The sequence below is a fragment of the Oncorhynchus kisutch genome, linkage group LG26 (assembly GCF_002021735.2).
Source record: "Oncorhynchus kisutch isolate 150728-3 linkage group LG26, Okis_V2, whole genome shotgun sequence".
NCBI lineage: Eukaryota > Metazoa > Chordata > Actinopteri > Salmoniformes > Salmonidae > Oncorhynchus > Oncorhynchus kisutch.
The window spans coordinates 36,880,451-36,895,612 of NC_034199.2; the positions used below are offsets into that span (position 1 = coordinate 36,880,451).

At 39.1% G+C, this 15,162-nt stretch overlaps 1 protein-coding gene across 1 annotated transcript; it reads right to left on the reverse strand.

Annotated features, from left to right (window-relative positions):
• Positions 1-247: 247 nt before the first annotated feature.
• LOC109870978 (very-long-chain (3R)-3-hydroxyacyl-CoA dehydratase 2-like) lies at positions 248-12,315 on the reverse strand. Its single transcript, XM_020461709.2, has 7 exons — positions 12,146-12,315; positions 10,329-10,446; positions 9,134-9,152; positions 8,463-8,551; positions 7,874-7,995; positions 6,593-6,771; positions 248-823 (listed from the first exon to the last, which is right to left on the reverse strand). The coding sequence occupies exons 1-7, from the start codon at positions 12,268-12,270 to the stop codon at positions 744-746; spliced, it is 732 nt and encodes a 243-aa protein (XP_020317298.1). The 5' UTR covers positions 12,271-12,315; the 3' UTR covers positions 248-743.
• Between the last annotated feature and the right edge of the window lie 2,847 nt (positions 12,316-15,162).

Here is a 15,162-nt window from a genome sequence, read left to right on the forward strand (position 1 = left end):
CTCTAGGTCATGGAGGCCTACCCCTACAAATCAATAACCAACCCACAATCAACATTAATATATTCATGTAAAGAAACCCAATGGTCCACATACTCAACTAATACTCAACTAATAATAATAATAAATAATTATTATTAATAATAAAAAATCCTAAACATAAAAGCAAGAACCTATCTTATGACAATAAGCAGTCAGTTACTTCAGTTAGTACTTGAGTATTTGAAAAGAAAACTATGTAAACACAGAATAAAATAAAATAGTTTTATTACACCAAAACAGGGAATTTGATCTGCAGATAAAAAATAAATGACTCAAATCATTTAACAGACATAGTGCTCAGTTGAGAGTCAAAGCATTTGAGCACAAAGCTTTTCTGCGTCCCAAATTACACTTGATTCCCAATATAGTGTCCAACTTTTGACCAGGGACCATAAGACTTATAAAGAAACCAAAAAGCAGTTTGTATATTGTAAATGACTTGAGCATCTGATTAACCAGGCAACAGTCCAAAACTGACCCAAGTGATTACCAAGAACCATTGTTAGATCGATCATCCCCATTCCCCATGTTATTTTCTTGATCTGAAAAAGAGATGGCTTTCTATGATATTTCAACAAGCAGACATAAAAAATAATATATATATATATAAGAAAACATGCTTGGCCAATTTAAAAGGTTCTCGTCTTTTTCCATTCCTGCCCGTGTCATGAAGTGATCAGGCTGCTGTGTGTCATTGTGTTTGTTTACTCTGTTTTGTACTCCTCCACATGGCACAAGACTTTCTTCCTCTGACGCATCATGTGGAAGTAGAGCTGAGGAAACACTGGAAAGAAAACAGTCAGATCAACAACAAGGAACCATAGAGTCATACTCAGAACTATCCATTTAAGTGTGTTGACAGTAATACATGGGATTTTTACAGTGCTATTATAAAACCCTTTTTCCTCTTCCAAACAATGGATTCATGAGCGGTTTCATAAAATGATGAATGCTAAACTGGGTCCTCATAAGATCTATAGCAGGAGTCTACAACCTACTGGGTCCTCATAAGATCTATAGCAGGAGTCTACAACCTACTGGGTCCTCATAAGATCTATAGCAGGAGTCTACAACCTACTGGGTCCTCATAAGATCTATAGCAGGAGTCTACAACCTACTGGGTCCTCATAAGATCTATAGCAGGAGTCTACAACCTACTGGGTCCTCATAAGATCTATAGCAGGAGTCTACAACCTACTGGGTCCTCATAAGATCTATAGCAGGAGTCTACAACCTACTGGGTCCTCATAAGATCTATAGCAGGAGTCTACAACCTACTGGGTCCTCATAAGATCTATAGCAGGAGTCTACAACCTACTGGGTCCTCATAAGATCTATAGCAGGAGTCTACAACCTACTGGGTCCTCATAAGATCTATAGCAGGAGTCTACAACCTACTGGGTCCTCATAAGATCTATAGCAGGAGTCTACAACCTTTTCTAGCATGAAAGGTACTTTTTAAAAATGAAACGTCGCCAGCTACTCTTTTTTTTTAAGGCTTTCAAATAGGCACATCATTCTTCCTCTACCCTGAAACTCTTCCCTGGGGCCATGGTATAGAAGAGATGTGTTCTGTCAATATACTGTTCCTGGTAATATTATGGTTAATAAACAGTATTTAGCATGACAGGCCCCATCAAATTATCTTTGTGTTTTCCAGAATTCTATTTTCTCAGTTTGATTGTAGTTTTTTTTTACTCTCAATATAACAATTATTCATACAGAAAAAATGAAAATGCATGTTCCGAGTCCACATCAATGCTTTAATCACATTTTTGAAGTATGGAAGAAGAAAAAAAATAACAAAATGTAGATTTTTTGGGGTGTAATTCCCCATTAATTGAGCATCTATCAAGAGAGGAATGTGTCAGTCTAGAAAGGTTTCTGCTGTTAGGACAAATGTTTCAGAAAATGTCATGGCAGAGTTTGCAATACAATGGCCACCAAAATTGATACAATGAATATATATAGTTCTGTCAGCCTTCTTTGCAGTGTACACATAATGGAGAAAGTTTATAGGGAACGTCTTTCCGTCTACCCACAAGACGCCGGTTTTCACTACCTGGCTATTTACGGGCTGATAGACAAACTCGCACCAAACAGACACAGGCAATATTGATGGAAAGGAATTGGCAAATATTGTGTTACGTTTAACTTTAAGCCAATAGTGGCTAACCAGAGGTGGGATAATGTCAATGTGGCTTTGATTGGATAGTAGCTGGGAGCTTTATGTTTATGACAGTTTGCCATGGAACACATGAAAAAAAGGCAAGTACTTTCAGATTTGATTGGTGAGCTACTCGTAGGTGGGCTGAGCTCGCAATCTACCTGTTGGAGACCCCTGATCTAGAGTAAGCAAGCACGAAGTGCAAGGTAGAATATTACAATTTACAGCACGAAGCTGATTCACCTTAGACATAGCTAGGTCTTTCCACGAATAGAGTGCATTTTGGGTAGTGTAACTCAGCTCACTGGTCACGATGGCAACACCCATCCGTAGCACGCGCTCCAGCAGGTGTATCTCACTGATCATCCCTAAAGCCAACACCTCATTTGGCCGCCTTTCGTTCCAGTACTCTGCTGCCTGTGACTGGAACGAATTGCAAAAATCGCTGAAGTTGGAGACTTTTATCTCCCTCACCAACTTCAAACATCAGCTATCTGAGCAGCTAACCGATCGCTGCAGCTGTACATAGTCTATTGGTAAATAGCCCACCCTTTTCACCTACCTCATCCCCATACTGTTTTTATTTATTTACTTTTCTGCTCTTCTGCACACCAATATCTCTACCTGTACATGACCATCTGATCTTTTATCACTCCAGTGTTAATCTGCAAAATTGTAATTATTTGCCTACCTCCTCATGCCTTTTGCACACATTGTATATAGACTCCCCCTTTGGTTTCTACTGTGTTATTGACTTGTTAATTGTTTACTCCATGTGTAACTCTTTGTTGTATGCTCACACTGCTATGCTTTATCTTGGCCAGGTCGCAGTTGCAAATGAGAACTTGTTCTCAACTAGCCTACCTGGTTAAATAAAGGTGAAATAAATAAAAAAAAGATTTAAAAAAAATAATGGTTTTAAATCACCTAATTTTAACATTCTGTCTTAAAGAGTATATGTTCAACTCCATAAAAAACATGTTCCCCCATCTCAGGGGTTAAAATCAAATAAAAAGACTATAGTAATTGCCAATAAAGCGGCATTACAGAAACAGGCTTGACTGTAACAGCACCGACTGACAGGGTTGAGGTTTTCATCTTAAAAGTCAGCCATAAATCCCCTTGTGACAGGAGGAATGGAAGGTTGTGTGCAACCCGGGAGGGGCAATTGAATGCAAGCTTCACATGTTTTTTATATATTTTTTAAAAGGATCAGACCCTTTTTTTCAATTTTCACTTAAAATTACAAGCAAGCAAGGATATGCAAATTCTTGATACCATTTGAAAGGAAACACTGAAGTTTGTGGAAATGTGAAATGAATGTAGGAGAATAACCCATTAGATCTGGTAAAAGATAATACAAACAAAAAAACATGCGTTTTCTATTTTGAAATGCAAGAGAATAGCCATAGAGTTAGGATCCTAGGTGTAATTTAGATTTTGTCCACAAGATGGCAGCAGTGTGTGTGCAAAGTTTCAGACTGATCCAGTGAATAATTACATTATTACACAATATTTTGTATCAAGTCTGCCAGGAGTTTCCCCAAATGTGCCGAATTGGTCAATTTATACATTTAAGTACATAACTATAAAGAACATACAACAATGCTATGGTAATAAAACATTTACGTTTACACTCCCAGGAATCTCATACATGAATCATTAGCTTCCCTACAGAAAATACACCAACTTTCACACATCTAGATGGCCGGGCAGGGTGGGTGTGGAGCCAGAGACAGCAGTGGGGTCAAACTGTAGATCCTAGTTCCTACTTTTTAATATAAAAATGTATTTTATCAAATAAAACTATGCTACATTTTTATCTCTGGGACCCTCAGGGTGGCAAATCAGAGCAAGATTAGTGAATTTAAGTACATTATTTACCTTCAGAGGAGATTAAATCAAACCAGTTGCTGTGGTAAAAGTGTTTTGTTTTTGTGCACTATCCTCAAAACAATAGCATGGTATTTTCTTTCTGTAATAGCTACTGTAAAATTGGACACTGCAATTAGATTAACAGCTTAAATTATTTTCTACCCATATAAAACATGTCTATGTCCCGTTGTATAGTTGTATACAACGTTTTCCGGTCACATTATCACATATTGAGCAACAACCATCCTGGTTTAGGGACACCGATCCCGTAGAGGTTATTAAAAAATGTCTAGCCTATCTATGGGTAACAGGGTTGACATGTTATGCTTGACGCACTCAGTTTTCAACCATAAAACACCAGAAAAATTGGCAAAAAGAGTACAATCAGCTCACCTGCTTTTACACTATGATGTTCAATGTTTATTTTGAAAAAATTATTTAAAAAGGAATAGTTTCACTATATTAAAACGAGAGTTCAGGTCACGTAACAGGGTTGACCTTAAAATGAGGGAAACATGTAAATTAATCACATGATGAAATAAATAAAAATCTTCAGAAATGACTGTCAAAGCAAGTATGTACAGTGGGGCAAAAAAGTATTTAGTCAGCCACCAATTGTGCAAGTTCTCCCACTTAAAAAGATGAGAGATACCTGTAATTTTCATCATAGGTACACTTCAACTATGACAGACAAAATGAAAAAAAAAATCCAGAAAATCACATTGTATGATTTTTAATGAATTTATTTGCAAATGATGGTGGAAAATAAGTATTTGGTCACCTACAAACAAGCAAGATTTCTGGCTCTCACAGACCTTTAACTTTTTCTTTAAGAGGCTCCTCTGTCCTCCACTCGTTACCTGTATTAATGGCACCTGTTTGAACTTGTTATCAGTATAAAAGACACCTGTCCACAACCTCAAACAGTCACACTCCAAACTCCACTATGGCCAAGACCAAAGAGCTGTCAAAGAACACCAGAAACAAAATTGTAGACCTGCACCAGGCTGGGAAGACTGACTCTGCAATAGGTAAGCAGCTTGGTTTGAAGAAATCAACTGTGGGAGCAATTATTAGGAAATGGAAGACATACAAGACCACTGATAATCTCCCTCGATCTGGGGCTCCACGCAAGATCTCACACCGTGGGGTCAAAATGATTACAAGAACGGTGAGCAAAAATCCCAGAACCACATGGGGGGACCTAGTGAATGACCTGCAGAGAGTTGGGACCAAAGTAACAAAGCCTACCATCAGTAACACACTATGCCGCCAGGGACTCAAATCCTGCAGTGCCAGACGTGTCCCCCTGCTTAAGCCAGTACATGTCCAGGCCCGTCTGAAGTTTGCTAGAGAGCATTTGGATGATCCAGAAGAAGATTGGAAGAATGTCATATGGTCAGATGAAACCAAAACATAACTTTTTCGTAAAAACTCAACTCGTCGTGTTTGGAGGACAAAGAATGCTGCGTTGCATCCAAAGAACACCATACCTACTGTGAAGCATGGGGGTGGAAACATCATGCTTTGGGGCTGTTTTTCTGCAAAGGGACCAGGACGACTGATCCGTGTAAAGGAAAGAATGAATGGGGCCATGTATCGTGAGATTTTGAGTGAAAACCTCCTTCCATCAGCAAGGGCATTGAAGATGAAACATGGCTGGGTCTTTCAGCATGATAATGATCCCAAACACACTGCCCGGGCAACGAAGGAGTGGCTTCGTAAGAAGCATTTCAAGGTCCTGGAGTAGCCTAGCCAGTCTCCAGATCTCAACCCCATAGAAAATCTTTGGAGGGAGTTGAAAGTCTCTGTTGCCCAGCAACAGCCCCAAAACATCACTGCTCTAGAGGAGATCTGGTTGGAGGAATGGGTCAAAATACCAGCAACGGTGTGTGAAAACCTTGTGAAGACTTACAAGAAAACGTTGGACCTCTGTCATTGCCAACAAAGGGTATATAACAAAGTATTGAGATAAACTTTTGTTATTGACCAAATACTTATTTTCCACCATAATTTGCAAATTAATTAATTAAAAATCCTACAATGTGATTTTCTGGATTTTTTTTCTCAATTTGTTTGTCATAGTTGAAAATTACAGGCCTCTCTTTGTCATAGTTGAAAATTACAGGCCTCTCTCATCTTTTTAAGTGGGAGAACTTGCACAATTGGTGGCTGACTAAATACTTTTTTGCCCCACTGTAACTAGGGTTTTACAATGATGGTGAAGACTTGAAATGTTGTGGTTAAGTGGGTTAAGAATCGTCCTAGAAGTCGGAAAAACATGACGAAGGTACTTTAGCAAGTCTTTTTTCATATAGAAAAATCAGATTTATTGAATTTTCCATGTGGTCACTTCATTTAATATAACAGGCTTTTAAAATGCAATATTGGTGAACAATTTCTACTTAGAATACCAAAGGGATGCAAAAATGTACTCTATTCGTGGAACAACCCAGCTACAGTAGTACTGTACATCAGTGGTGAATTGTGGTGGGTAGGAGAGAGACTTACATGGAATGTAGGAGACCATGGTGAGGATGAGGAAGGTGTGGTAGTCGAATGAGAAGTTGTACTTGTTGGGAAGGGTGACAGAGTAGAGGCCTGTCTTCTGAACGTAGGGCAGGGCTGCATAGACAGTCAGCAGTTCGCCAGTTACTCCCATGGGGTACAGCACTAGGAAGAATGTGTACCTGGAGAGATTTTATTGCATTTTTTTAGAAACCCTTTATTGTCACCATTTAGCTACTGGAAAGAGGGAGAGGAGGCATCACTGGTAAACAGGGACTAGCACACCAAATGGGTAGCTCATGAAGATAACACTTTACATTTTACAAGTTGCTTGTAGTAGTAACGCTATATATTACAATAGTAACATTGTATTATCATTAGTTATATCATTAGTATTGCATAGTAATGTAGTGAGACCTGATCTAAATCACTGAGGCTAATCTTGGCACCCTTAGTTGAATTTCTCACCTATGTGACGCTACCCGTCATATACCTCAATCTGCCTTTGAAAAGCAAATTGAATGTGAAAAGAGCAAAGCACCAGAACATTGTCCGACATTGGGAGAAGATTCATCAACATTTTCTACCCGGCAACAAAAGAAGGTCCTCCCCACCAGTAGGCTACTGGAGCTCGTTAAGACTTTGTTGCCATGGTTGTGACTGAGAAAAAAAATATTATGGAGGTGGAGTGTCATAACAGTTTCAAACACTCCCATGTTCCATCATTCTATATTTAACTTCCATGGACACATATAGAATAAGAAAGCCTCCAGGGATAAAGTCAAAGTTTCCCTACCATTTAAAATATTGCTTTTGTTTTACTGCTTTCAACCCTGAATGTTGCTTTATGGCCTTAGACTTTTAGTGAATAAATAGAGGGGTGTTTTTGGACCCACGTATTCAAACGACACAGATCATTACACTGTATTTATGACATCCTATTTGATTAAATGTGAGTGCCTGTGTCATCCACCTGTCCAAGTCAAATCAAATGTTATTAGTCACATGCGCAGAATACATTGAAATGCTTTCTTACGAGCCCCTAACCCAACAATGCAGTTTAAAAACCCCCAGATAAGAATAAGAAATAAAAGTAACATGTAAAAAATAAGTTACAAACAACGCAAAGAAACAAACAAAAAACACAATTGGTTGGGGACACATAAAACTTCAGCCTTCTTCTCCGGCGCCAGGGTTATGCCATAGAGATACATAATGCATTCAAAAAATGATATCATATATTCAATATAATGACTGTGTTCTATTTCATTATGGGAGCCTTACCGTGCCCATTTGATGAGGTAGGGCAGGTGGTTGAGCAGACTGAAAGTGTAGAAGGAGTAACGGATGATCTCTGTGATGGTCCAGGCTGACACAAAGAGCAGGACACTGTCTTCATTCTGGACCTGTAGGGACCACACAGGCACCAGACAAGCATGAGGGTGGGAAACAGGAAGCACTCTAGCAGGAGATAGACGGGGGGGTATGGCAGAATCGTGCAGTTTGTAGCACCCACTACATACAGCATTCTATAGTAACTTTGCATCTCATGACAGGCATGGAGACAGAGACACAAGTCAGCACAAGTTAAAAAGCTAAACTCAGTCTTGGTAAGTTAACATAGATTCAAATGCTCACAAACATATAGAAAGTTTGAATGTTTCAGAGCTCACAAGCATGTCAGTGTTATTCACCATGTTGGTTTCAAGCATGTTTACTATTTCAGGCTCACAGACCTTAGCGTCTCCGCAAAGCTCTTTCTTTGGGACGAAGACAACTGCTGACGTAAAAAGGACTTTAGAAATAAATGTCATTGATTGATTGACACTGATGCACATAGAGATAAGGGATAAGAGAAAGAGAAGAGACGTACCTCTCGAACACTGTGTGTCACGGCCCAGGTGAGGAAGACTCGCGACAAGACCTGAAACCCTGTTAAAACTACTGAGGACGGCACGATCCCTGGAACACAACGGTTAGAGAAGATGTATCACCTCACAACAGTTTTACCACGTTTTAGAGCACGGTGATATGGAGAAAATTACATGATTTCAATTAGCCAATCAAGAGTTGACTACAAATAAAAAAGTATGCTACAAAGAATGATAAATAGGTAGCAAAACCTAATGCACAGTAGAAATATTAGCTCATTCAAATACAGTAGCATTCAACTGTATAACTCTATAGTACATGAGAATACATGCTATGGTGTGGCATCGGTGTTTGGCCAGTAGAGAGTAGCAGAGAACAAGGCCAGGAGTGGACAGACAGCTGCAGTATGTGAAAGGTCAGGTTTAGCTTTAAATCCCAGATAATGAGTAGTGGACTGTGAACCGGGAACGCCACGACCACAACGTAGCAGGGCCAGGCTGTTATCAGGCTTAGCTTATCCACCATCTTCTATATAGACTCTGAGCTGAGGGAATGGCTTTTTGTAGTAGGCCTATAGCTCCACATGCCTGGTTTAGTCATAAAGAAATACCACTATGTGGTCACCCTTGAACCTGTATGGGACTTTCAACAGGATCAGAAGAATGAACTTACCTACTGCACAGTGCAATACCTGAGGGGAAAGGAAAATAATGTAATACAGAAACACAACACATGGTCAGTGAACATACTAAACATGCAATAATATAATTTCCTAAATAAATACTCAAGCTGCATTGTCATAATAATGTTGCTATAACACAGCTACGATATACTGTATGTAAAAATTCCTCAAATTGTTCTTCAATGAACCATGGTTAAATATGTAAATAGGATGTTTGTTGGAACACAATAGATATGTGCACCAATACAGTTCTTTCCACTAGGCAAGGAATAGACACAAGCCTACACTAGTCTCTAAACCTAATCACAGCACAGGAAATGGCCCGTGTTTGAAGACGTTTTAATGAATGATTGGAGTTAGTATGACTGAGAGGACAATTACCCGGTAGACAGATCTGGAGTTCCACTAGACCTAATCCTTATCTCTGTGTTACAGTATGGCTGGCTGGAGAGGATCACACTAACACCCTACTAGGTATTCGTACTGAGTAGAGTAGGACAGAGGTGGAAGAGGGGAAAGGCCAAGGCCAGTCACTATGGAGGACTTATTATATTTTTAAAAAATGTAACAGCACTGTGAGATTAAACATTCCTGCCATTAAGTTGTATTCGTACAGTAGGGGACATAACCAACTCGCCACCCACAGAAAGCAATGAGTCTGTTCTATTTACCCTTCTCTGAATAAAAGCTCGTATTCAGTGGGGAGAGAAAACATTTAGAAGGAGTGAAATTCACATGTTGTTATTAGTCATTTAGCAGGCGCTCCTATCCAGAGCAACTAGTGCATTCATCTTACGATTGCTAGGTGAGACAACAACATATCACAATCATAGCAAGTATATCTCCCCTCAACAAAGTATAAAAATACGTTGTTGTAAGTTTGTTAATGTTTTTAAATAGGGGGGGGGGGGGGGCACTACCGAATAACGTTTTGCTAGTGTACCTAATGAACATGACCCAGGTCTGACCTATACAACAGAGACTCGGGGGGTATTCATTACGGAAACCATTTACTGTTTAAGAACCAAACGGAAGCAAATGGAACGAAACAGGGAGGGACCTACCTGAATTTGTCCAATAGAAACTCTCGTCTGTATTTTTAGTTTAGAGTAAACGTTTCCTGTTGAAAAACGTTTTGCAACAGAATCTGCATAACAATTGCACCCTTGTCCTACAGCCACTCACCTCCAGAAGAGCTCCGGTCTGGAAAAACTTCAGTGGTTTCTCTATAGAGTAGTACAGGCCATGGTAGCTGCCTCTGGCCAAGTAGGCCCGCACCAGGCCCACGGCTATGACCAGCCACCTGGAAGAACACACAGATTTTCATTTAGGTCATTTAGCCAGGATAGTCCACTCAGTAACAAATGGCACTATTGTCCAAGGAGTCCTGGGTGGGAATATGTTTCTGATATAAAAGAATAGCCTCAGTTTGCTCTTAGAGGACAGGGTAAAGCAAAACAGTCCAACCACGTAGAACGGAGGCCCAGTACATAGATACTTCTATCTGCATCTGCATAATAATATACTTGAATAGGCATGATTGGTATGAGTGACTGAGGTTTTGAACAGATAGAAACTCATCTACTAAATAAAGTAATAGAAACTGAGCAGGCTACATAGCTCCTGAAAAGGCGGGATGTACCCCACTGTAGCTGGTATTCAATAGACAGAGAAAGTATGACACAGGGCAAATATCACCTCACCAGACAGGAAACAGAGGGGGGGGAGCATTTCATATTACTCTGTAAGTAAATTCATTACACTCAATTTAGTATGAAGTTTGGTATAGTTACATAAGACAATGGTTACTTAAGGCAAAAAAAGAAAGGAGGGTGGTTGGTAGGGGTAGATGAGTGGGAGTATAACGGGAACGTCAACTTTAGCATCTTTTCAACTACTTTTTAGCTACTTTACAACTACTTAGCTAACCCTTCACTTAACCCTAACCCTTTAACCTAACTTAACCCTAACCCCTAGCCTAGCTAACATTAGCCATCTAGCTAGAATTTGTAACTTCTCATACATTTAGCAAATCCGTAACATATGGTACATTTTTCAAATTCATAACATATAATACGAATTGTAATTTGTAACATACCATACGAAATGTAACATATCATACCAAATGCTGTGTCTTGCATTTACATACTCAATAATACAAAATGATCTGAGACCAGGTTGTGTAAAGTCACCTAACTGGTCAGGATGGGAGAGCATCCATAATTCTGCACTTGTGCAATTTCTTTCACAACAACTTTGTGTCATAATAACCTAAGTGAAATCAGAGATATTGCCATAACATTTTTGTCAAAGCAATACAAATATGTATTTAATGTAACCAATTATGATTAGATTGAAACTACATGCAGTATAGAACAATAACTATAATTGTACATGATGACACCGTGGGCGCCAATTGTTTCTTGAAATACACCATTCACGGGATTACAGTACATTTTATTTAACTAGACAAGTCAGTTAAGAACAAATTCTTATGTACAATGACGGCCCACGCCGGTCAAACCCGGACGACGCTGGATCAATTGTGCGCCGCCCTATGGGATTTCCTTCACAACAACTTTGTGTCATAATAACCTAAGTGAAAATCAGAGATATTGCCAGCACATTTTAGTCAAAGTATGACAAAAATGTATTTATTTTTTAACTCTAGGCAACATAATTGCAGAGTATTTTAGACGCGCACTCGGCAACAATGTAACCAAAGACACTGACAATTGATACATTCCCGTCGAAGTCGGTTACAAAGTAACAACACAGAAGTTCAGTGTGTGGCTGAGTTGAATTGCTACAGTGTAGCTGAAGGCAGCATAATGAAACGAGGCATTATTGTGCAACATATCCATAAAAACAGTTCGGGATCGAGTCTCGTAACAGGCGCGTGTCTTCTTCCCAAGCCATTCACTCTGGCATTTCATGCACCCTTGCACCCAATTGTCGTCAAGTAGCCTACAACAAGAAGTGTATCAGAATTATGTACATACCCAGCTGTCATAACCACGTTATATATAACCAGATACGCCGTAGCCAGTGCACCCGGTCCCCTCTTTTTCTTCGGGGCCACATCACTGTGCGCCGTCTTCGTGGTCCCCATAGCAGGTGCCGACATGACTGAACCCCACTTGGCGCTGCCGGATAAGTGTGCCGGAAGGTACTAGTATTCTACAAGCAGCACAAACTGTGACGTCACTTTTATATGGCAATGAGGAAACCTTCTAAATAAAAGCCGGCATTTCGAAACATTGCAATGTGGATAACTCATTCAAATTATATTGCATTTTAATCAATAGCCACGTTTATTGTGACAACAAGAAAATGCAATAAGTAAAGAAGAAATATGGTTTTAAAAACAATTTTTAAGACCAATAATGAAAATAATACAATATTGACACTGGTATGTTGCGAATATTGGGCTGTAGAGAGAAAAATGGTCTACCTGTCTCAGCTAAAGTGGGGTGGGAAATACTCAGTAGGGTCTCTACTAACCAAATATGCTACGTTTTGGAGGGGGACTGTGTCATACATACCAGCAGCACTTCATTATCTACCCCTTCCATAGCCCCCAATGCAATGCACTGTAATAGACTGTACATGGTATACATATTGGCTTTTAGAGAGAAAGCTTTTACCTGTCTCAGCTAAAGTGCATGGGAAACTTTAACACTATTATGTTGCTTACCCGGTTTGCTTCCAGTGTGAAATCATATGAAAATTTAGACAGACAAAATGTAATCAATGATGAAATGGCATACATGTTAACAACCCAGATTAATTTAATGGCGATGGTAATGGGTGCATCTTTACAGATTTAAATCAGCTCTTGGCCAGCATTGACATGTGACAAAACATGCATATGGAAGCAAGCACAACATGAGTCTGAAATGCACTTTTCACCTGTTTCATACTTGATTAAAAAAAAGGTTGTTTTAACTTGTGCTCCTTCCAACCTCCCTTTCAATTATTGGGTAGAATTTCCTAAATAAATCTCTAATTTGATAGGCCTATCAGTAAAAGGGGAGGGGTGTCATATCCCCTCAACCAGTATAAAAGAGAATTAAAGGATAGACTACTTCCCCTTCAGAAATACCTGGCATTACAGTATCTGGTACTGCATAGATGTGACACTTAACTATTAATTTTCTCATTGGTGCCCCAATGTAATGCCTTTGCTGACCTTGAAAGATAATCATGACACTATTGCTTATAAAATAATATTGTCTATGTTATTACCCTTTTAAACTAGGTAACAGGCCGTTACTCTATACCAGTGTTTCCTACCCTGGTCCCCCAGTACCCCCAACAATACACATTTTCATTGTAAGCCTGGAAAAACACACTCATTCAACTCATTGAAGGCTTGAGGATTAGTTGACAAATTGAATCAAGTGTGCTTGTCCAGGGTCACAGTAAAAAGGTGTACAGTTGGGGGTACTGGGGGACCAGGGTTGGGAAACACTGCTCGATACGGCAAAACTTCATAGATAAGACTTGTAAATCATTTTCTCCATTGCTGTTCAGAAAGCGTGATTACACTGTGTCTTAGCCTGGTTAATATTCATTACATTTATTATTTTTGATTTAAAAGCTTTTGTGTTTATTTTCTTTTTTGGTGTATTGTTTTCAGGACTGTGGATACTGCTGAGTCATTTAAAGCGGTGTTGCTGGATATGTACAACACTGTCCCCCTCCAAAACGAACTATATTTGATTATTTCCCACCACACTGAGACAGGTGGAAAAGTTCTCTACTAGCCAATATGTACCCCATGTACAGTCTGTTACAGTGCATTGGGGGCTATGGAAGGGGTAGATAATGAAGTGCTGCTAGGTATGTACGACACAGTCCCCCTCCAAAACAAAACATTTTTGGTTAGTAGACACCCTACTGAGTATTTCCCACCCAACTTCAGCTGAGACAGGTCAAAAAGCTCTCTCTACTAGCCAATACGTATCCCATATACCGTATATTGCAGTGAATGGAGCGGGTGGAGTAAGGAGTCTACAAGTACTCTGCATTAAACCCGTTGCCGAGCACAAGAGACCTATTTCAGTTTTACAGACTTTATTGAGTAATTCCAATAACATATATTTGTATTTTATTAAAAGGTCATTTCTTTAAATATTGCCTAGATATACAATAGCTTTCAACATACCAGTATTTTGTGTACCATTTCAAAATAAATGCTGGTATAAGTAATACATTATTAAAAATAAAATACACCAAATTATCCTTTTATTTATTCAAATGTAGTTACAATGCTATGCAAAACAGTTGAAATGCACTAGTTCCCAAAAGTATCATTATTCCCCAAATATAGCATGTCTTTGCAATGGGACTCTTATTCCCTCCCAAAATCAGCGTGCTGCCAGTATAATATCAAATATTTGTATAATTAGCTGTGATAATATCCTGCTGCTTGTTGAACGGTAATCCCAATGCTAAGGAATCGGTCCACCAAATCAGGAAATGAAAGGAGTAAACTGGGCCTGCGCGGTATTTTATGAGACTGTTTCGGCAACGTTTGACGTTACCATGAGCAGTTTTGTTTAGTGCTTGTTTTGGCGCAAATAAAATATTGTGTGCGTAGCCTATATTTCTAATTACAACAAATGATGAATATCGATCGGTGTGGCCATTTAGACAGATTTACTGCTGTTGCTGCATGACTCTTTGTGAGTGGCAATATACGTCATGCTTTTCGAACCATTCAATTTTTATTAAAGCCTTATAATAAAATAAAATGAACATTGGAATATTCCCAACGTACTTCTTCCTCCCTAGGGGTGGCAGTGTAACATTACACCAGGATTTTTAATTGGGTCATAAAATGTGTCTTTTTATCTGCCTGTACATTATACATTTGAATGCAGAAATACAGCAATGTTAAATGTACGTTAATTAATGATCTTAACATGTACATTAATCAATAAGTGTCGATATGATTTCAGTTCTATTTATTTTCCATGTAATGCTCGCAAATGTGTTCAGGCATTTTCGCAGC

Coding starts and splice junctions, on each gene's coding strand:
- LOC109870978 (XM_020461709.2), bottom strand. CDS start 12,270: ATGTCGGCACCTGCTATGGGGACCACGAAGACGGCGCACAGTGATGTG. Junction 10,447..12,145: donor AACGTGGTTATGACAGCTGG/GTATGTACATAA, acceptor GTGTTCTTCCAG/GTGGCTGGTCATAGCCGTGG. Junction 824..6,592: donor CATGGTCTCCTACATTCCAT/GTAAGTCTCTCT, acceptor TTTTCTTTCCAG/TGTTTCCTCAGCTCTACTTC.